General features: G+C 43.7%; 1 protein-coding gene across 1 annotated transcript in view; it reads left to right on the top strand.

The window, feature by feature from the left end:
• SYNE2 (spectrin repeat containing nuclear envelope protein 2) overlaps positions 1-23,665 on the top strand; it is a 321,491-nt gene that overhangs the window by 250,959 nt on the left and 46,867 nt on the right. Inside the window, exons 82-95 of the mRNA XM_080686255.1 lie at positions 428-604; positions 1,995-2,150; positions 3,937-4,089; positions 8,142-8,312; positions 8,798-8,928; positions 10,437-10,641; positions 11,751-11,930; positions 12,887-13,015; positions 14,239-14,393; positions 14,508-14,652; positions 16,687-16,781; positions 18,173-18,407; positions 20,364-20,558; positions 23,189-23,314. Of these exons, the coding sequence (XP_080542381.1) occupies positions 428-604; positions 1,995-2,150; positions 3,937-4,089; positions 8,142-8,312; positions 8,798-8,928; positions 10,437-10,641; positions 11,751-11,930; positions 12,887-13,015; positions 14,239-14,393; positions 14,508-14,652; positions 16,687-16,781; positions 18,173-18,407; positions 20,364-20,558; positions 23,189-23,314 (2,253 nt within the window). The remainder of the gene's footprint in view (positions 1-427; positions 605-1,994; positions 2,151-3,936; positions 4,090-8,141; positions 8,313-8,797; positions 8,929-10,436; positions 10,642-11,750; positions 11,931-12,886; positions 13,016-14,238; positions 14,394-14,507; positions 14,653-16,686; positions 16,782-18,172; positions 18,408-20,363; positions 20,559-23,188; positions 23,315-23,665) is intronic.

Below are 23,665 nucleotides of genomic sequence, written 5' to 3'. Positions count from 1 at the left end.
CTGGGTGGCCTGGGAGTCTTACCTTCAGACTTCCCGTCCTGTCGCTTCCATGAGCCTGCAGGTTGGCTCTGAATTCCAGGGCAACTCTCAGGTAGCCTCTCACAGGTACTTAGTCAATCCCTGGGTCCTGATGTTGGTTCAGATGATGTAGCCACCATGCCTGATGCTGCCTGTGACATTTCAGTCTGTTTGAAAGCGGTCAGTCAGTCTGTTCCAGGAATGTGGAATTTCCAAAAAGACTGTCCGCTCCAATAAAGCAGGCCGCTGGTGGGGTAGGAGAAGGTAGACCATAGCTCCTGACAGGTGCCCCTTGATTGATGGATGAGAGCCTGGCACCCCGTAGAGTGCAGCAGAGGGGAACTCCAGTTCATCTAACACTCTTTTTCAGGCTTTGGTGGTTTAATTTTGTTTGTTCCTTTTGTTTTAGGAGTTTAGAATGGAAATGGACTATAAGCAATGGATAGTTGACTTTGTTAACCAGTCATTGCTTCAGCTAAGCACCTGTGATGTAGAAAGTAAGCGCTACGAGAGAACGGAATTTGCAGAGCACCTGGGAGAGATGAACCGCCAGTGGCAGCGGGTACACGGGACACTAAACAGAAAGGTGCGCTCATGTGTCACAATCTGATGTGGGATTTGGCCTCTGCAAAATACCACATTCGGAAAAGTTTTAAAAGATGTTCATATAGTCAGTTTACAGTGTAGCCTAATAATCATCTCATTGATAGCCCTTAATAACCCTGTATGTTAGCATTCTCCCTAGGAGAGTATGAAATAGCTCTTACGTTTCTTTTGAGATTTTTTAGTGGGAAATTGAGTTAGGCAAGTGAAGAGGAGAAGTTTTTATTTAAGAAAATGTCTAGTATTCTGTGAGGCTACTAACTGGTCAGAGATTTTGACATTTTCTATGAAAGTAGATGTTCAAAAGTGGCAAAGTATTTGTTTGGAAAAGATTATAAAAAGGAAGAAAAATGTATGTGATGTTTTGGTAGATTTTTATTCCATGACTCTGAAAAAATGAAGAGAACTTATTCCTGGAAAATATTTAATCTGTATATAATTGATAGGGTCAGTCTGTTGATTTCTTTATTGTGGAGGAATGCACACAAATGGATTTATACAATTAAAATTCAAGTATGTGAGTGAACAAAAAACATGAACAGGCAATTCACAAAAGATAAAACTATAGTTAGCAAATGAATATGTAAATATTACAACTTCAGTTAGACATTTAAAGTAAACATTAGTATAACATTATACACTTATTAAGTTAAGAAAAATTAAATAAGCTTTGGGCTTTTATCTTTATCGCATTCATACATTTCAGATAATGGCTTAAATCCCTTTTGGAATGCATTCAGAAAATTTCAAGAATCATAATAATCATCTACCTTATTGCTTTACCCAGCAATCCACCTCTTACATGTTTATCTTAAGTAAATAGTCCTTCAAAAAGGAAAAGATAAGCTCACAAAGTATTAAATTCACAATTATTATTACTGGTGAGAGTAGAATGCCTTAATTTTCCAACTATAGAGGAATAATTAATCAAATTATACTGTGTCCATTCAATGAAATATTGGGCAGCCTTTTAAATTAAGCATATGTCATGACAAGCAAGTGCCCATGAAATATTGGAAAGCGAATACAAAACTTTTCATATATATATACACACATATGTAAATATTTTGTATATGTACATATATAATATTGAGTATCAGCAACATGATTTTATTTTGTTTAGGTATTATGGAACTCCAAAACAGCCAGCTTTCTTAGCATGTTAGGTTTCATTTCAAATGTTAGAATTTTTTAAAGGGGATTTTAATTCTATTTCCTGATTTATGAATTATTATTTAAAAAGTTATTGGGAAATCTTATACTTACTAAAAATCTCAGAAGAAAATATATCACCCTATTTAAAACATATCATGACATTTACTTTTTAAAGCATGTGGTTTAAGATAAGAAATTGTCTCATTCATAATTTGTAGATACAACATTTAGAACAGCTTTTGGAAAGTATTAGTGAGAATGAAAACAAAATACAGATTTTGAACAACTGGATGGAGGTGCAAGAGGAGCGACTGAAAACTTTGCAGAAACCGGAAAATGTGGTCTCGGTACAGAAGACACTCCTGGATTGTCAGGTGAGTGCCACACGGCACCTGTTGGCATGGGCCAGGGTCTTCAGTCCACAAGTAGGGCCAGCCATGGTTGTTTCTCGGGACTCTCCTCCAACCCCCAGTGTTTACTTTTTTATGTCAAAGAGATAATTATCCAGGGTGTGGTGTGTTTTTTAATACATATTTTTATTGAATTTTTTTTTAAGAGAGAGGGAGAGAGAGATAGAAAGTTTTGTTAATCCTTACTCGAGGATATTTTTCATTGAGGTTTCTTTTTTAAGAGAGTGGAAGGGAGAGAGAGAAACATCGATGTGAGAGAGACACATTGATTGGTTGCCTCACATATGCACCTTGACCTGAGTGGGCCAGAGATTGAGCCTGCAACTGAGGTATGTGCCCTTGACCAGAATCGAACCCAGGACCCTTCAGTTCACAGGCAGACACTCTGTCCACTGAGCCAAACCAGAAAGGGTAGTGGTGATTTTTTTAATGGTAAACAGAACCAAGTATTTACATAGTTATTGTTATTCTTGGGGGTGGGAGGGACTTTTTTTTTTTTAATTTTTATTGTTGAAAGTATTACATATGTCCCCTTTTTTCCTCCCATTGACCCCATCTAGCCCACCCCCAACCCCTCCCCAGGCCTTCACCACACTATTATCTGTATCCATGGGTTATGCATACATATTCATACAAGTTCTTTGGTTGATAACAATACGTAGTTATTGTTATTCTTAAGAGGTTTGAATATTACTCCTAAGGATAAAACGTTCAAAGGCAATTTTGAATGTGATGTTTTCCATTTGTTATGTCTTTTTAAAAATGCACCAAATATTCACAAAATTACTCTGAAGTTTCACCGATTTTGAGTATTTTATTCTGTTTCTTCGGAGGTCAGGACTCTCTTCTACCTGCTGTGTAACGTGTTCTAAAAGGACTGCTTGTCCCTTGGAACCGCTGTCCAAATCCCATGTGGGATGAGGTCGTGCCCTTGTTTGTTTAGTTGCCATTTACCAGGTCACTTAATCTTGGAGGTGCCCTCACCCAGATGTAGATTAATCCTCCATACCCACTGCCCGACGGTGCCACTCCTGGAAGACGTTCAGCTGTCCCTGTGGCTGCCCACGCCTGCCCCTGCTGCACAGAACCGGAGCACTGCTCGCCTGGCCCCAGTCCTACTTAGACGGCCACAGAACAATACGGGCCATGATGTGTGAGCAGCGACACCACTCACGATAAGAGCTTTTCAAACCCTCTTTTCTAACTAGCCACTTCCACTTTAGAATTTTTGCCGCCACCTCAGACCCCACATGCCTCCTGACTGGAAGCCTACAGTCCACAGCTCAGTGCCACCCCACCCCCAGAGGCCACCTGGCTTCACTCGAGTTCTAAGCTATGTACAACAGGGGACATCGTCACTGTTCTCCAAATGGAAAAGTGCCGACCTGGGAGTTTGATGACTTAAATGCCTGGTCCAATAGCCAGTACAGGGTGGACATGGGTGGGGACTAGGCTGCTGGCCTCTTTGTAATGTACCACGATGATAAAGACGTGTTGCCTGGACTCTTCCCAAATCTAGATCCCTCTAATAACTGAAATTATTGTTTAAGTTCATATTGTAATCATGTAAGTTTATATTGTAATTATTCATTATAAAAACTGAAGAGTGTTATGATGAATGTCTTTGGTGCAGTGTTAATTAATTATATACTCTCATGCCATTTTCACTTGAGGAAACAAACTCCTGTCTCTTACACCTTGTTGTTTTGTGATATTCTACCTATGAAAACGGTTTTCTTTTGCCCTCTAGGATATAGAAAATCAACTTGCAATGAAATCCAAAGCACTGGATGAGTTGAGACAAAGCTGCCTGACTTCGGAGAGTGGGACAGTGCCACTGTTAGAAGATACAGCATCCAGAATCGACGGGTTATTTCAAAAGAGGAGCAGTGTTATCAACCAGGTACTATAATTCATTTTCAGGGTGCTATTTCTCTTCACATATTCATCTTTTGTTGTTATTGTTGTTGTTCTTGTTTAATTGTGGAGACTTGCTCCAGACCAAAAGCTGAAAACTTGCTGAGAAAATTACTGAAATGAGGTAAAAAAAAGCGTTTCAAATCCATGACCCCTTTTTTTTGCAGTGGATAATTAGAGACAAAACCACCAATTCCAACATCAGGGCAATCTAGAAGTCTACTTGGTTATCTTTGTTTTGTCTCATGTACTCACAGACAAAAAATGTCTTCATCCCCCAAACCAAACAGAGCATCTGGCAATGTGTCCTGGCCAGATACACAGGAGCAGCTGTGAAGCAGCAGCTCCGATCCCCCACAGCCAGGGAGGTGCCTCAGGGAGAGACCGGTCCTGTCTGGAGCATTCTCTCTTAAGCTAGAAGCATGGTCAGCACAGGGAGAACTCCACAGGCGGGGAGAAACGGCATGTGGGGAGGAGAAGAGAGGAAGAGTGAGGACATCCAGTCATTCTGCGAAAGGCATGTCAGAGTCTGCGTTTACCCCTTCCTGGGGGAGTGCACCAAAAGAGAAAGGACAGGCACCTCCAGACCTTGCCACCTTGACATTCCCCCACAAATGGAGGAGAAAGTGTAAATACTAACCAGTTATAGGGTGTACATATTTCCCAGATAGTCCGAGCAGATTATTTATCATTTACTAAAGTCTGCATTTAACCATTTGTCCTAAGAGGGAGTTGGGAATAATCTGTGTGAATGAAATCCATAGGTGACCCTCAGCTTCATTCCTCCCCCGGGACCCAAGCAGGAAAATAGGGGTAGAGCTGCACATATCTTGTGTGTGAGTCATTTGTTAAACATGTCTTTTGTGAGGCACTAGGCTCACTGCTGAGGACATAGAGATAAGCAAAAGAATATATGGGTTCTACTCTTAAAGTGTTCACAGGCTACTGGAGGAAACACTTGAGCCGATAATTATAACACAATACATTGCAATATAATAAAAATGTAGAGGGGGAAAAATATTAAAGGAGATAATGCATGTAAAAAGCCTGCAAATAATATTAGCATAAGGATAGATATATAGATAAATGGAATAGAATTCAGAGTACAGTAATAGACCCTCGTGTTTATGGTTAATTGATTTTTGACAAGGATGCAAGATAATTTTAGTGGGAAAATATAGTGTTTTCAAAAAATTGTACTAGGACAACTGGATATCTACATACAAGAGAATGAAGTTACATCCCTACTTTCACACCACATACAAAAATTAACTCAAGCCCTGAACGGTTTGGCTCAGTGGATAGAGCATCGGGCTGTGGACTGAAAGGTCCCAGGTTCGATTACGGTCGAGAGCATGTACCTTGGTTGCAGGCTCGATCCCCAGTAGGGGGCGTGCAGGAGGCAGCTGATCGATGTTTCTCTCTCATTGATGTTTCTAACTCTCTATCCCTCTCCCTCTCTGTAAAAAGTAAATAAAAATATATTTTAAAAAAATAACTCAAAATGGATCAAAAATATAAATCTAAGAGATAAACTACAAAACTTAAAAGAAAACATAGGTGTGAATCTTCATGACTTTGGATTAGGCAGTGGTTTCCTAGATAGGACACCAAAAGCTCAGGCAATCCCCTCCCCCCAACCCCCCAAAAAAACAAAACCCAGATAAATTGGACTTCTTCAAAATTAAACGCTTATGTTTCAAAGGACACCATCAAAAATGTAAAAGGACAAACCACAAAATGAGAGAAAATATTTGCAAATTATGTCTGACAAAAGACTTGTATCTAGAATACATAATGAATTATTATAACTCAATAATGAAAGAACAAATATCCAAGTGGAAAAAAATGAGCAAATAGTCTAAGTAGACATTTCTCTAAAGAAAATATACAGCCCTAGCTGGGTTGGCTAAGTGGATATAGAACGTCGGCCTGTGGACTGAAGGGTCCCAGGTTTGATTCCAGACTAGGGCACATACCCAGGTTGTGGGCTCGATCCCCAGTAGGGGGTGTGCAGGAGACAGCCGATCAATGATTCTCTCTCATCATTGATGTTTCTATCTCCCTCTCCCTCTCCCTTCCTCTCTGAAATCAATAAAAATATATTTTTAAAAAAGAAGCTATACAAATGGCCAATAAGCACATGAAAAGATGCTCAATATGACTGACCATCAAGGAAATTCAAAGCAAAACCATAATGAAATACCATATCTTCTAGGATAGCTTTAACGAAAAGCAAGATGATAGCAAGTACACTGAAGGCAAATGTAAAATTGTGCAGCAACTTCGGAACAGTCTGGCAGTTCCTCAAATGGTTAAGCATAGAGTTACCATACAACTCAGCATTTCCACTTCTGACCCAAGAGAAATTAAAACATATGTCCACATCAGAAATGTGTACACAAATGTTCATAGAAGCGTAATTTATAATAGCCAAAATGTCCGTCAACTGACAAATGGATGTGGTATGTTCCTGCAATGGAATATTATTCAGTGATAAAAAAAAATGAAGTACTGATACATGCTACAACATTGATGCCTTATTATATGATTTCGTTATGTGAAATATCCAGAATAGGCAAACCTATAGAGATGGAAAGTAGATTAGCATCCGGAGGAGGGTGGGGGGAAGAATGAGGAGTGACTGCTGATGGGTAAGGGGTTTCTTTGAGGGATGATGAAAATATTCTAGAAATAATTACAAGTAAAGCTTATCATTTTTGTTTGTTTTTTAAATATATTTATTGATTTCAGAGATGAAGAGAGAGAGAATCATTGATCGGCTGCCCCCTGCACGCCCCCTACTGGGAATTGAGCCCACAACCCAGGCATGTGCCCTTGACCAAAATCGAATCCGGGACCCTTCGGTCCTCAGGCCTACGCTCTATTCACTGAGCCAAATCAGCTAGAGCTAGAGCTTTTGTTTTTAAATAATACAAAGGACAAAGACCTAAATCATCCATCTAGAACAGTGGTTCTCAACCTTGCTCATGCCGCAACCCTTTAATACAGTTCCTCATGTTGTGGTGACCCCCAACCATAAAATTATTTTCGTTGCTACTTCATAACTGTAATTTTGCTACTGTTATGAATCGTAATGTAAATATCTGTGTTTTCCGATGGTCTTAGGCGACCCTGCTAGCGGTTCTCAACCTGTGGGTCGTGACCCACAGGTTGAGAACTGCTGCTGTAGAGCCTAAGACCATCGGAAAATTACAGTAGCAAAATTACAGTTATGAAGTAGCAACGAAAATAATTTTATGGTTGGGGGTCACCACAACATGAGGAACTGTATTAAAGGGTCGCGGCATTAGAAAGGTTGAGAACCACTGCTCTAGAAGCTCTCCAGAGTCAATAAAGCCTAGTGTTTAAGAGCAAGAGCTTTGCATTCTCTGTCCGAATAAAGATCTTGGCCACACCATTATCTTTCCTAGTGACCTCAGGCAGGCACGTAACCTCTCTAAGCCTCAGTTTTCTAGTCTATAAAACGGGGACGATGATACCTACTCCCTTTTTTCTACCTTCGTAGTGATGCCTTTGCAGCACTCAGTGAATGCTGTTCTGTTGGCTGTTCCGCCTCGTGCTTCAGTGTAATGAATTTTGCTCAGTGGTTTTCTTATCCTCTCCCTCAGACCACATGTGGCATTTCTGCTCTGTGAAGCTATCATTATAATTCTAAGGGGTTACCCTCAAGAGCACCAGAAATTACGCCAACTTTTTATGTGGAAGCCAGGACACTCACAGATTCTGATTCCTCCCCCCGTGTTCTTTCCCGGGGCTGCCCCTCCCTGGGCTGAACGCTCTCCGTGCTGATCCTTCTGGTCTCAGGGCTCCTTTCCATTCACCTATTCTAAAGTGTAACCGTGTCTGATAGTTTTTGTTCATTGATCTACCCTTCCCACCTTTAGTCACTGAAGCTCCTCCCGTGCTTTCAGATTGAAATGCCTAAGTGGTGGATAGAGTCCTTAGGAAGAAAAAAAAATGATGATAGTGCCTCTTTGCAGTGAATTGCTAAATATGCTTCCCCTTTTCATGTAGGTCAATGAGCTCAAGACCTCCATGCAGCCCATCCTACAGGAGTGGAAGATCTACGGAAAACTCTCTGATGACGTCAATATGATGACTGTTCGATTCGGGTACTGCATGGAGCACAGCAAGCCTGTGGTTCTGTCACTGGAGGCCCTGAAGTGCCAGGTGCAGAACCTTCAGGTAAACTCACCAGGTCTTGGCACAGCACTTTATTGGCAGGTAATCTGCTGTGGAAGCAAGCGCAGTCATGGACACAACTGCGTTTGTGCTCTCAATAGAGAAGCACAAAATAGTATTTTAAACACCAGCATCAGAAGTATAGCTTGAAATTCCAGAATGAATCACGTGAGCCAAAGGAATGAAATTTTGTCGAAGTTTACATTGAATTTTTCTTCATTTTTAACGTTCATATTATTTTGCAACGTAAAGGTTTTGGGCTTGGGCTTGGGTGGGTTTCTTTTTTAAGTACACTTTAAAAGTTTTTGTCTCAAATAAAAGGATACTTTCTCAGTTGTTTTCTTACGCACAGTTTTAATCATTTGTCCCAGTCCTATCAAGGTTTGTGTTCTTATTACTGTGACACAGAGAAGGTGTTAAAAAGCTGTTGCCTTCTTTGGAATTGACCAGGCCAGTCGGAAACTAACACTCCTGCTCTGTTCTCTTAGTCTCTTCAGGACGAAGCTGAGAGCAGTGAAGGACGTTGGCAGAAACTCCAGGAGGTTATTGGAAAACTCAAAGGTTACTGCCCATCAGTTGCTGAAATAATTGAAGAGAAACGCCAACATACTCACACCAGGTACTTACTGCATTAAGATACAATCTGAATAATCGATCAGTTATCTTAATGACTTGTGTTGAATGAAGTGTCATGGGCATTGAACAGTCTAATCTCAATCATCTGAGATGACTGGTTTCATACTCTTTTGGCCTCTACTGTTTTGAAGGATCTAATTCATGTACGATTTTGTGTCGTGAAGGCTATTACACACCCTGTTCAAAAGTTTGGTATAATCTATACTAATAAAAGGGTAATATGCTAATTAGACCGGAGACCTTCCAGACGTCCTTCTGGACAAAGCCATGGTGGCGGCGCCAAGGCAGAGGCGGTTAGGGGCGATCAGGCCAGGAAGGGAGGGCATTGGGGGTGATCAGGTCGGCAGGGGATGCAGTTGGGGGTGAGCAAGCCAGCAGGGGGGGCAGTTGGGTGCAATCAGGCCGGCAGGGTGGGGAACAGTTGGGGGCGAGCAGGCTGGCAAGGGGGGGCAGGTAGGGGCAAGAAGGCCAGCAAGGGGGGTGCATTGGAGGCAAGCAGGCAGAGCGGTTAGGGGTGATCAGGTAGGCAGGCAGGTGAGCAGTTAGGAGCCATTGGTCCCAGATTGCAAGAAGGATGTACAACTGCCGGTTTAAACCGGCAGTCAGACATCCCCCGAGGGGTCCCAGATTGGAGAGGGTGCAGGCTGGGCTGAGGGACACCCCCCCCCCATACCCCATGCACGAATTTCATGCACCGGGCCACTAGTCAATTTATAAATACCATGATTACAGCCCCAGAGTAGAAGGCTATTATTTGTTAGAATACATGCCCAGTGTAATCCTCAGGGACACCAATGACCCAGGCAGAAGAGACGGGCCAGATGGGAGGTCTTTGCCACAGGAAACATTAGACGATGGAAGAAAGGAGATGTTAGAATACCTTCAGGGGACTGATTTGTGGGCTCAGAAAGGATTCTTGATGAAGCCTGTGTAGTAGGAAGCTCCTTAAGAGGTGTGGCCCTAGTTAATTGCAAGTCTTTTATTTTATTGAATGTGGTATGGAAGCTGGCCTAAAGCTGCTTTAGTGATGGGAGAAAAAGGTAAGCGGCAACAGTCTGCATATAGAATGAGAGCCGTTTCCTTTACTCCCACTGACATGTTAGGAATGTGTGTGGCTTTTGTAATTGGAGAATAAATTTGTCATAAACACAGTTTAAACAGGCTTCCTTAAAGACCCAACTCTATAAATAGGAGCCCCTCCCATGTGGAGCGGTTTCATCAGGCGCACAGTCAGTACTTTCTCCATGTCTGCCTAAGGGACACCCATACTACAATAGATAGTCCTTGCCAATCACAGATTTTGTCATTTTTGTTAAGAATTATGAAGTCAGTTAAATAGTCCAGTTTGGACTTCTGTTTATATATTGATGGTGCAATTAATAAAAAAGGCATTTAACAGTGTGGTCTTAACGATCTGGGAGAGTGTGTGCATTGAGCTTTTGCTGCAAGGGGAAGGATCGGATCGGGGACCTGTTCCTGTTGCCCCGACAGGTGGACCCAGGTAAACCACGACATCGCAGAGCAGTTGCAGACGGCCCAGGGTCTGCTGCAGCTCTGGGAGGCCTACACCAGTGCTCACACGGAGGCTGTAACGAGGCTGGACCAGCAGGAAGCAAAGTACCACCAGCTTGCAAACATCAACATGTCTGGAAACAACTTGGCAGAAATCCTGACCCCCGCCCTGTGGGACATAAAGGTAGGTGCAAAGCCCACTGGGGAAGCCAAGGGGTAAGACCCAGGGACTGGACCGAGCACAAGGACAGAGGAGTGCATGAGCAGGTTGTGTAGGCACGGGTGAGACTGGGATGTGTGGGGTTCAGGGGGCCAGGTGGAGGCTCAGAGGCCAGGTCTGGGCAGCAGGCAGCAGGGAACTGGGTCGGGGTCACCTGACACCACCTGGTTCCAAGTCTCCCCTGTCACTCTAGCAGGTAAATCTCTAAAGCCAACGCCTCATGCAAAGTCTCAAATAAAGCAAACTGAATATGATTATCTAAGAATAATAGATGTTGAATCTCTTGCTTTAGAAATAATTGTGGAAAAAAAGATAATTATGGACTCACCCCCATGTTGATATGGCTTTTCTGTAGTGATATGTAGACTATGTTTAAGAGCTGTATAATGACCTCTGTGGTTTTATCCTGTTACGTTGATAAAGGCCCAGAAAGTGACAACTTTCAAGTTTTAAACTGGGTGACCAGCTGCCTTCTGTATCTTCTGATACTATAGGACAAAACAAAAAGTATTAACCAATTTAATGAACGACAGGAATCCAACAGATGTGATCTGTATTTCTGATCAGCTTCTACCTGACCTGTTCTTTAAGAAAAAAAAACAAAAGACACATCCACACACACAGTATTTCCAGAGGAGCCTTAAAATCGGCGTGGTTAATGAGATTCTACAGTCTGCACATAAGTCCACTTATGTCACAAAGTCTCAGAGGATAGGATTGCATTGACCTTTAAAATGCCATTAAAGCAGATTCCTAAAATGTTCGACGATTAAAGACGTAACACACAGGACTCACCCAGGTGATCTCCAGTTTCTAAAAATGAGAAGCCCCAACCCTATTGGTCAGTGGTCAGTTTTCTCCCCGAACCGGCAGATTTCAGAGCAGCACCAGTGATGTGCATCATGTAAACAAAGCTTAGCTTTTTCCGCTCTTTAAGTAAGATAAACAGTACAAAGCCATGCCGACAATGTCAGGGCAGAAAGTCTCCCAGATGTTGATGGTGGCAGAGGGAGTGGGGGATTCTTGTGGCGAAAGGAGGAGGGGATGTTTGGGGATCACCTTTTCTTCTCCAGGAACTGCAGCGTGATGTGCAGAAGACAAAAGAAGCCTTGGTCCACAATTCCACTCTCCTGGATCGCCTCCCACAACCCGCGGAGTCTGACACCCACGTGCTCCTCTCTGGTCAACGGCACTCCCTCCAGAGGGCTTCCTCCTTGGAAAAGATGCTGCTTGTGAAAGCAAATGAGTTTGAGGTGCATCTTCTTTTTTCATTCAAGTTGTAGTCGTGGACATGTGCCCGTTGCCCTTAATTCCTTATATCCTATGAAGTGATAGTAATCCGTGCTCGTTAAGGCTACTACAGAGTAAAGCTGCCCCTGAAAGTATCTATCATTAGACATGATTCTTCAAGTAGGTGATTTTTCCATCACATGGGAATGGGCAGATCTTAAGCACCCATTTCTTCTTTGTTGAATATGTTAGCTTAAGAAGTCATATATTTCATACACTGTTCAGATCTCAACAGTTATTTGGATCTCCAAGTGGGTAATTGAGCCATAGGCCATTTGTTGGATTCTGCATTCGCTTTTTTAATCCTTGCCCAAGAATATTTTTCCATTGATTTTTTTAGAGAGAGTAGAAGAGAAAGGGAAAGACAGAGAGAAATATCTATGTGAGAGAAACACATCGATTGGTTGCCTCCTGCACCAGGGGCCAAGGAGGAGCCTGCAACCAAGGTATGTGCCCTTGACCAGAATCAAACCCGGGACCCTCCGATCTGCAGGCCAACGCTCTATCCACTGAGCCAAACTGACTAGGGCTGTATTCACTTTTTGGAGAACTTTTTGTGCATGCACTGTCAAAAAGCTGCACAGAAGGCCATGGAATTCCAGTGTCACATCTCAATAGCAGCAGGAAAAAAATTATTAAACTAGCAGGACTAAGGGAGCAGAGTACACACTGACCTTCCTCTGCATGGTCCCTCAAGCAGGTGAGCCATCCATCCCTGGAGGCTCAGTGCTTTGCCAAAGGCACAGAGGGGAAATCAGGAGTCTTCTGAATATTCAAGACAGCAATGCGCTGCAGGTGGGGATGGGGGGGGGGGCGGGGGGGAGCGGTGAAAACAATTTGAACTTTCATCAGCTCCCAAGGCTCTGCTTAATTCTGTTCTATATGCAATTGTCTCTAATGAAAATTTCTCTTGTCCTAGTTTGTTCTATCACAGTTTAAGGATTTTGGGGACCAGTTGGAATCTTTGAAAGGCCGTATTACACATGAAGAAGAGAATTTGGATAAACTCTACCAACAGGAAAAAGAAGAAAATCCCGACTCATTCCTGGTATTGCCAATATTTATCATTTCTAAGTGCTTAGACTCAGCATGGGATAAAACATAAGCTAATTACGGTCACACTATAAAATCTGTTTGTATCATAACTCTTACGCATGGCAATCTACATGTCATTCATTCTTGCCCTATTTTTCCTAACTTCTAGAAAATTATGACAGCATAGGGATCTATATTAGTAATATGCCATAGTAATTTTAGTAGATTTTTAACTTTTGATGTCTTTACTAATTAGCTTTAGTTAACTAGAATAATCTACAAATTGGCTCCGGTGATTAAATTTTTCCGGTTAGTTAAAGATCAAAAGTAAAATACCCTATTAAGTTAATTGTATTTTTTTTTTTCATTTATTAGCTTAGTTAACATAAATGAATGGGAGTTTAAAGAATACCGGATCCTGCATACTCCTAAGTACCAATCCATGTAACCTGGATCAGGAGTCAGGAACCCATGGCACACGCTCATTCCCTTCCATTTATGTATTGTTCATTGGAGTTTTCATGCCACGGGGCAGAGGTGAATATGACCCAAAAAAAGGCTAAAATGCTTATGATCTAGCCGTTCACAGAAGAAGCTGGCTGACGCTGACCTGGACTATCACAGCCGAGTTCTGTAGTGACAGCGTGGGTATTGTAAAGGATGTTTGTTTTATGTATTTCGACCTAGAGGCTGTCCCTGGGATATCATTTTAAAAATAAAATTTTGATGAGTTTGAATTCTTAAACCATTTCACATTCTACCAAAATGCAGATGTCTAAGTACCATGCTTTACTAGGGTTATTTTAAGGATTACGTTTTCATGGGACTTGTAGGTAAACTGCATGATCTGTTGAAGGTCAAGTTGTTGTCAGACCAAATGGGATTTGAAGGTCCAAAATGGGTCCTTTTAAAAATAAAAAAAATAAAAATGAAAAAGCTTACTTTCATCTTTCTCAAAAACAGAATCTGAGCCCACTTTCTATTTCCTGGGCTGTTTACGTTCTGGCTGTGTGTGCAGCTTGTTGTTCTAGAAAAGCCACAGGATTGAGACCTGGGTACAGGCCTTGTGCTAACACCAACTAGTGATCTGACGGCGGGCAAGTCATTTACACATGGAGGCCCCAGTTTTCCCTCCTCTTTCAGATAAGGGTGGTCCACGGCGTCTCTGCGACCTTTTCGTCAGGTGGAAATCTCGTTGTTACCCCCACATCTGGCATTTGTTTTCTTTTTTAATAGAACCATGTGCTAGCACTGGCAGCCCACTCGCCTGACGCGGAGCATCTGAATGAAGTGAGCCTCAGGCTCCCACTCAGTGACGTGGCTGTAAAGACACTGAAAAACATGAACCGGCAGTGGATTCGCGCCACGGCGACGGCGCTGGAGCGCTGCAGGTCAGAACAGCCCATCTCCTCTGCTCCCTTTCATTTCTGGTAAAATGAACAGCTTGAGCTCAGAGATGTCCTTGTTATATGGCTCTGTTTTATTTGTTTTTTAAACCTCTGTAGTGAGCTTCAGGGAATCAGATTACATGAACAGTTTCTTTACTGCTGTGAAAAGTGGGTCCGCCTTTTGGAGAAGATAGAAGAGACGCTCAAGATGAGCATTGCTGACAGCCTTCCAGCTCTCCTGGAGCAGCAGAAGGCATATGAGGTAACCTGTGCCCCTCCACCTTGTGCCCCTCACCCTGGGGCAGGGGGCGGGGAAAGAGGGATTTATTTATTTTGTTAATCCTCACCCGAGGATATTTTTCCATTAAATGTTTTAGAGAGAGGAGAAGGGAGGGGGAGAAACAGAGAGAAAGAAACATTGATGTGAGAGAAATTGGTTGCCTTCCACACATAGAGATCAAGCCTGCAATCGAGGTTCACGTCCTTGACCGGAATCGAACCAGGACCCTTCAGTCCGTGGGCCAATGCTCTATTCACTGAGCCAAACTGGCTAGGGCAGGGAGAGATGAGTTTAGATAAAATAGAGTACCTGTCAGTGTATGTCTAAGCAAATCCTGTTGTCAGTTGATCACATGCAAAAGTCTTACACATTTCACAATTTTCAACGTTTTGTTTTATTACTCTATTTTCTTAATGACAGAACGCCTAGATTTTCTGCAGTAAGTGGAATCTTCTAGCACTACTTTGCTTCCACAGAATGCAAACATTATACCACTTTACCAAGAGCATGTTGAAGTACTTCAACTCATCTTAGCATTTTCACTGAGTAATTCTCTAAAATAGGGAAGAACTTGATATAATTGTAATTGCCTCATTAATAATTTCACAGGGGAGCTTTCCCACTCTTGTGCTGATATTTATTTGGAAATATTCTTGGTGGTTATAGGTTGATCCTGCCCTTTAAAGTGGGCATGATTAGTTCACCGCAACTTTCTAACATAACTGATTGGCTGCATTGTCACGTTGTCATCCAATGAAAATGAAGTCCTTCTAGCCAAAAAGCTGAGTGACCTTGAATAAATTACTGAACTTCATACCTTAGCTTCCTCCTCTTCAAATGGACATTATAATCATACTTAAGTCCAAAGTTTGAGGAATAAGTAAGATAATGCATGTTTTACATAGTGTCTAGCAAATAGCAGTCTGTGCAATAAACGGGCATTAACCATAGTTATTGTTGCATCTTTTCCTTCTAAGATTACATTTGTAGGTGCTGTTGATGTGATGGTTGAGCATTTTTTTTGCAGTTAGACTCAGATAATTTGAAAACTGATCACCTCAGGTGTCCTCCATGAGCTTAGATTTTAAGCCTATATAATAAAAGAGAAACATGTAAATTGACCACACCTCTACAATGCCCACCAGCCAATCAGGAGTGTGTATGCAAATTAACCCAACAAAGATGGAGGGTTAATTTGCATGCACAGGCACCAGGTGGAGAGCAGAGCAGGAGAGCCAGCGGAGAGTGGAGTGGCTTGGGGAATTTGGCTCCCCAAGCCGCCAGATGGAGAACAGAGAGGGAGAGCTGGCAGCTTGGAGGACTTCGCAGAGTGGGAGGCCGTGAGATGGAGACAGAGCAGGAAGGGAAAACCAAGAGCACAGGGAGAACCAGGAATTCTGGGAATAGTAGTTCTGGTGGCAGCCCCAGGACTGGAAGCAGAAGCCCAGAGTGTGTGGAGCACCAGGAATGCTGGGAATTGTAGTTCTGGTGGCAGATGGATCTCCTAGACCAGTGGTTGGCAAACTGTGGCTCGCGAGCTGCTGTTTGCCACTTTGTTGACTAATGAGTTTGCTGACCACTGTCCTAGACACTAGAGCAAAGTGAGCCTGGAGCAAGTTCTGTTGCGGTGGGGGATGGAAGGAAAGCAAAGGTGAGAGACATAAGTAAAATCAGAGTGTCTAGGAAAAATTAAAGGGAAGATATCCTAAAACTTCCAGGAAATCTCCACCAATGAAGCAAAGAAAATAAAATGCCTCTATTATTCTGTGAGCACCAAACCAAACTGGGTTGGGGTGTCAGACAATTCGCTCATATGATTACAAAGACAGACAGAAACTCCCGGATTGGAGAGGGCTCCCCTGAGGGCTCCCAGATTGGAGAGGGTGCAGGTTGGGCTGAGGGACCCACCCCCTGTGCACGAATCTTCGTGCACCGGGCCCCTAGTAGAAAATATAAGGTCCAGGTTCATAAAATGAATTCTACAAGCTGATATTTTGTATTTTAATTCACATACAGATGTTGGAAGCTGAAGTTTCTATAAACCAGACAATTGCTGATTGCTATGTCACCCAGTCCTTACAACTCTTGGATACAACAGAAATAGAGGAGAGGTAAGCTGTCTGGGTTTTGTGTGTGTGTGTGTGTGTGTGTGTGTGTGTGTGTGTGTGTGTGTGTGAGAGAGAGAGAGAGAGAGAGAGAGAGAGAGAGAGAGAGAGCGCGCGAAAGAGAGAGAAAGAGAGAGGGGTAATGCAGTCAGAGCAGGCCTTCCACCACGTGAATCTTGACCCCATCTGCACCCTGTGGCCATGTCAGTTGATGGACCACCATGGGGCAGTCTTGGGACAATGTTAGGATAGGGTCTTGCTGTGGCCATAAAAACCATGGTGGCACTCTCCCCTATGGTAGGTGAGTGGGGTTAGCAGAACAGACCCACTCGCCAAGTACCTCAAAGGATTTTTTTACCTCAAAGGATTCTCTGTAGAATGTTTTCCTCTCTACCTTCAGCATCGTGATGTTTTGCTATTTAAAGAATAATTCTGAAAGTGCTGTTCCTAGCAAGCAGCTTTGTCACAGCTGTGAGAGACGGAGCTCTCTCTGTGCTATGTACATGAGGTTGGGGCCACTGGGCAGTGCCACTCAGGCTGAGCAGAGCCCCTTAGACCAGTGGTCGGCAAACCGCGGCTCAGGAGCTACAGGCGGCTCGCGAGCCACGGTTTGCCGCTCTGTTGACTAATGAGTTTGCCAACCACCACCTTAGACCATCCTGGTGACAATAGTTAAACCTGCCACACAACAGGTACCCATGGCAGACAGCCCAGAGGCGCCCTGGCCTGTTGAATACTTCTCCAGTGTCCTGGGAGGGATGGTTTTCCCTCCCCATCACCACCATACGCCTCTGCATCTTTCAGCATAACTAAGAAATGACAGCCCATTTCTTCCCAGCTTGGAAGTAATGAAGCCAGTTCCAGGATCATCAGCCGGTTTTGGTTTGATCAGTACAGCAAAGCGTGACTTTGCGCATAACAGATAAAAGGCCTTGTTTTTCATGTGAAGGGTGTCACTTATCTGGAAAGGAACTGATTGAGTAGCCGCAGGAAGCATGTTTTATGGCTGAAATTACATAAAGTATAACCCTCAGGTGACAGATAACATTACCAGATACCCAACTGCTCATCTCTTTCCCACCGATCCAGTGTGTAGTTTTCCATGCAGCATTTGGCATGATGTCTGTTAAAACAGCCCCCACTTAAGGAATGGTTGTTGTGTGTGTAAAGTACCCAGGTCCTGTGCAAATATCTTCTGCTAAAAATCACTGCCAACCACATGCTGCCCCTGCTCCAGGTTCCCCATCATATTTGAGTGGCGTGGCGCTAAGTTCTTAAGAAGTCTGTTATTTGTGTAAAAGATGCATATCGATAGCAGGTCTGAGTTTCTGTGATGCTGTGATAGTTATTTTTCTACCTGTTCATGTCCGGATTTCCTAACCCCCTCTTTTCCCAAGACCGGCATTTGTTTCGAAGTTCACGAAGCTGAAAGCCCGGTGGCAGAGCGCCGCGCAGAGCGTGCGGCAGAGGAAGCGCGCTGTCGCTGCGCTGGTGAGGCAGTGGCGGTGTTTCTCCACCCCGGAGGGGGACTTGCTCCGCTTCCTCGCCGCCACCAGCCAGCTGCTGTCTGCAGTCAGGAGCCAGGACTGCCACAGTCTCTTCCAAACCAGAAGTCTGATCCATGAGCTGAAGGTACTCCGGGCCGCAGCAGTGTGGGGACCACCGGGGGTCATTCTGTGGAAGACATACATCCCCTCCAGGTTTTAGGTTTTCGAAGATGTCATGGTGCAGGTGTGCTCTCTGCAATGGGAGTCCAGAGGGTTGGGTCCCTAGCCTTGCAGGGTCAGAAACCCAGTCTCCTCCATTCACCCAGAAGTAGTGAGGCTCTCCTGGGCTGTGGGAGTAGGGAAGCAGTGGAGATGGGTGGGTCAAGTGGGAGAAGTTTGGGCGACAGACTCACCCCTCCCAAGCCTTTCAGGTACTGAGTACAATATAAACTGGCCACCAGTGTGGTAGTTTACGTGGGACTCCTGCTTCCTTGTGAAGGGCTAATCCATTTCGGCAACAAAGTTCTCAATCAGAAAGGTGCTCGATGAGCAGAAGGCTAGAGTAATTAGTTGGCCGTTCCCAGGCATGTTCCATTGAGCTAGAGAACCACTCTCTTGGGATGCAGCTAAACGAAACACCAGCCTCCGGAAATTCTGCACTTCCCTATTCACTTTCCAGTTGTCAGCTATTGAGCGCATGCTCCGTGCCAGTCACTGCTCTAAGTGCTGAAGTATGGTGGGCACGAAGAGAGGATTCCCATGCTCATGGGGGCCGTCAGACAAATTAATAAATAAGAAAATATCTGATTGCAATAAGGCATGTATACTCCATTAAACCGGAGCCAGTAATGGAGGGGCTGGGTGGCTCCTTTAGAGTGGGTGATCTCTGGGAATGCGACATCGTTGGAGCCTGAGTGATGAGAAGGAGCCAGCCAGGCAAAGTCTGGGGAACGAGCCTTTCACACAGATGGGATGGCTGTCCCAATTCCCCACACTGGGAACAAGCTTATCGAGGCAGAGGAACAGAAAGAAGGTGGGATGACAGGAGCCCTGCCAGTGGGGCTGCGATGGCAGGAAATGAGTTCGAGGCGCAGGCAGGGAGGAATGTCTTGCAGGCAAGGCGTGGTAGCTGGATCGTGGCCACGGTGTAAGAGGAGACCGCTGAAGAGTTTCAGTTGGAAGAGAGGGCAGCATGATTCTGTTTGTGTCTTTTAAAGATCCTCTGGCTGCTCTGAGGAGAATGCATTGTGGAGCAGCCACAGGAGAAGCAGGAACCCAGTATCTTTCCTATCTCTTGCTGCATAGCAACCATCATTGATGCTTACCTCCCAGAGTTCTAGGGGCTGGCGGGGCTCAGCAAGGCGATTCTTGCGTAGGGTCTCAGGCAGTTTCGGTCAGATGACAGCTCGGGCTGGACTCATCTGGCGACTCGCTCACTCTCGTGTCTGGCACTGAAGCTGGAAAGACTCAAACAGCTAGGAACTGGAACTGCTGGGCTCCAGGGCATCATTCCCTGTGGTCACTCCACATGGAAGCTCTGGTAGCCAGACTTCCTACATGGCAGCTCATGGCTGCAAAGGCGCATGTCCCAAGAAAGAGCGATCCAGGAAGAAGCTCTGTGCCTTTCAGACTTTGCCTTGGAAGTCACATATGTCACATCCACCGTCTTCTTTAGCCATCACACGTGCCCACACAGGGTCCAGAGGAGGGGACAGAGGCACCGTCACTTGATGGCCAGTGACAGGTTCTGGAAGAGCACGTGGGGCAGGGAATATTGCTGTGGCCCTTGTGTGAAAAATATTCTGCCAGATCCAGTTAGACTATTTCAGTAGTCTCAGAGAGTTGTTAGGGTGAATAAGACAAGAGTGATCACGGTGAAGATAAAAAGGGTATGTTTGTGGGTGGCATTTACAAGACTAACTAATGGTTCGGATGTGGCACGTAAATAAAAATCTAAACCAAGATGACTCTAGGTTCCTGGTGTGAGCATCATGGTGACTAGTGTGCTGTTGACCAAGTCAGGGGACTGGAGGAGGAGCAGGTCTTTTGATCAGGTAAATTTGAGATGGCCCAGGCCAGTCACTTTCTTCCTTTTTTTTAGAATAAAGAAATTCATTTTGAAAGATGGCAAACCACCTATGAACTAACCTTGGAAGCTGGGGAAAAGTTGCTGAGCACAACTAACCTGGAAAGTAAAGAGTCTGTTAACAAGAGAATCAGTCAACTTCAGGACAACTGGAAGGACACAAAGATCCAAGTAGGAGAGATGATTAAACACTTCCAGAGCATCGTAGAGGTAAACTCGCCACTTACTTTCCCACTCATGACACTCAAATGCAGTACATAGAATGTTTGTTTGCTGTGTGTGTGACAATGGGAATGCTTATGGGATGATATTGTGAGTTTTCCAAAGGTCCTACTATTCCATGAATCATGCCAGTTAGTTAATGTGGAATAATAATATTAGCATTTTAAAAACTCAATATTAAATCTGTAAATACTTGAGGTTCTAGTTTACATTTACTTTTATGAAACAGAGAGCTTTTTTTAATCCTCACCCAAGGATGTGTTTATTAATTTTAGAGAGGAAGGGAGAGAAAGAAACATTCATGTGAGAGAGAAACATCGATCAGTTGCCTCCCATACACAACCTGGGTATATGCCCTGACCAGGAATCAAACCCACAGCCTTTTGGTTTATGGGACGACACTCCAACCAACTGAGCCACCCGGCCAAGGCAAAACAGAGAACTTATTAATATTCAGTGGACGTTCCATCTACAAAATTAATGTTCCCCATATGGTCTGTCCTTGGGTATAGTGGATGAAAATAAACACAGTGATACTTCATCTCCCTGTTATCATCAGAAAGGCATTTTTTGTATATAAGTGAATTTCACAGATAATTTAAGGTTATATCTTTAAGAACTGAAAGGTTCCTTTGTCATTATTAGGAAAATCATTTTGTTATGCTAAAATACCAAGTTTTTCTCAAGGACTCTGAGCTGCTTTGAACCTAGACCCTACACTACTGTGCTCTTTGAGGTCTGGTGTGGTTTTTATGGTTTTCCTCTCGCTACATGTAATATGAAGCTATCTATTTTTTACTTTCTGTTTCTGTGAGCATACCTACTCCTTATAAGCCCACTTTTCTCTTTACACTATTGTATGTGTGTGTCAAAACCAGATAACCAAGCTTATCAGAGATGGTTTTCTGAATGAAGAATAAATATGTCCCGAGTTAGGGCCTGAGCATCTCTCCTGTGAACAAAGTATCTGCATTTTCTTTGGTATACGGACTGACAAATTCATTAACTAGAAACATTGGTTGAGCTCTGGCCATGTTTGTAAAGTATGTGGTCATTGCAGTTACCGGGTTGATGGGGGAGAAGAGTTTTGTTTCTCGCTTTGCTTTCTTGATTGTGTTCCAGAGACTTGATGTCGCTGGACCAGTGGCCTCCCCTTACATGAATTGTCGCCATAGAATGGGGCCAACCCAAATATGTTTAGATAGCAATTGTACTGAGGATTAAAATAGTGTTTGAGTTTATGTTTGTCTGCTGTTAGTAACCTCAGCAGTAGAAATTTACCCTAATGAATCACTTGTAAGCACCCTGAACTTGAAAACGCAGGCAACTCTTTGCTCAGTAATGTCAGGTTAAAGGAAATAGAGATGGTGCGAAAGAATGGCACTGGGCGTGGGGGCACCTCTTGACTAAGCTGCTTCTACCCTCATCTCCTTGGCCATTCAGTTTTCTCTGAGCCTCCATTTTCACAACTTTTCCCCCCGTTAATCTTCATCTGAGGATATTTTTCCATTGATTTTTAAAGAGAGTGAAGGGAGGGGAAGAGACAGAGAGAGAAACATTGATGTGAGAGAGACACATCAATTGATTGCCTCCTGTACATGCCCCAGGGTTGGGGATCAAGCCTGCAACCTAGTTACATGCCCTTGACCAGAATCAAACCCAGGACCCTGCAGTTCTCAGGCCAAAGCTCTATCCACTGAGCCAAACTGGCTAGGGCAGTGTTCACATTTTAAATGTGATAATACTAACACTTGCTCTGTCTCCTAAGGTTATTACAATTACAGTAAGACAGTGAAGTTGAAAATACTTTAGAAACGGTAAAGTGCTTTCAGCAGCAGGTGGCTGTCGGCGCACGGGTGAGAGATGGAGAGCGAGTGAAGCTTGACTGCAGGAGGGCCGCCTGCCCAAGCCAAACTGCTTGTAGAAAAGGGAAGAGAGAGAGCAGAGGGGTGACGTTAGGAAAGAAGACAGGAAAAGCGGTCGAGTGCTTTTGGTTTTACGATGCTATTGTAGCTCATGCCCGAGTCTGTAAATGCTAAAGATTAGTTCTTATAGCAGCCTTTTAAATGTGAACTGTTCCAATATCAAAATAGAAATAATATCACATATACCAGGGTTATGGGAAGGGAGGAAGAACTGGGCATGTCCACTCTTTTTTTTTTTTCAATAAATGTAGAAGGCCTTGGAGTCCTTGGGTTTTGCATCTGTGGATTCAACCAACTGCAGATTGAAAACTATTTTCGATCTTCAGTTGGGAATCTGTGGATACCAAGTGTCAACTTAAGTCACATGGGGATTTTCAGTTCCTCTAGGTGGGAGCCCCTAACCATCCCCCAACCCCAAGTCATTCAAGGGTCAGCTATATTTTGAAGCAAAAACCAACCAACCCCAATGGTTCAAATGAGCCACACGTAAAGCTTCAAAGAGGTGTTGAACCAGAGTGGTGTCCTGTCAGCTCTATTAGAGCATGGTTTGTTCAAAAAAGGAACTGGGTTTCTGTGTGATTTACAAAAACACATTAGGCGGAGCACTTCCGTGGATTAAGTGAGTTCTTCTGGTTCTGTAATTTATTCTTAAATATCGAAGTACTTACCAATTTTAACACTGTTTTCAACTAGACCTGGGACCAGTGTGAAAAGAAAATCAAGGAGCTGAAAAGCAGGCTGCACGTTTTAAAGGCACAAAGTCAAGATCCTCTTCCAGAACCTCACGAGGACCTCCAGAAAGAGAAAGAGCTGATTAAGGTACTGGGAGCCGAGGTGGCGTGCACGATCGCTCTCAGCTGTTTCCCTGGAAGTTGCAGTGTTTCTTTGCCTTTCCGTTTCTGTGTTGGAACCAAGTTTCCATGTTGAGTTGGAAAACATTTTTCCTATCTTTTATCTAACAAAGCATCCTGGTCTCTGAAGGAGTTAGAACCCATGGTTTGTGAGACCCACGTGTGAAAATGAGAGCCTTGGGGATTCACTCAGACTCTCCTTCTGGCTAGCTCGCTGAGATGTAAGATGTGGCCTCGGAGACGACATGGAAAGCTGTTCCCTTACCAAATGGCCTTATCTTTGAAATGAAAGTAAACTATGACTAAAGAATTCATTTTT

This window comes from Plecotus auritus, assembly GCF_963455305.1.
Source record: "Plecotus auritus genome assembly, chromosome: 1".
NCBI lineage: Eukaryota > Metazoa > Chordata > Mammalia > Chiroptera > Vespertilionidae > Plecotus > Plecotus auritus.
Note: the sequence above shows the minus strand (reverse complement) of the source record. Positions and strands in the feature narration are given on the sequence as shown.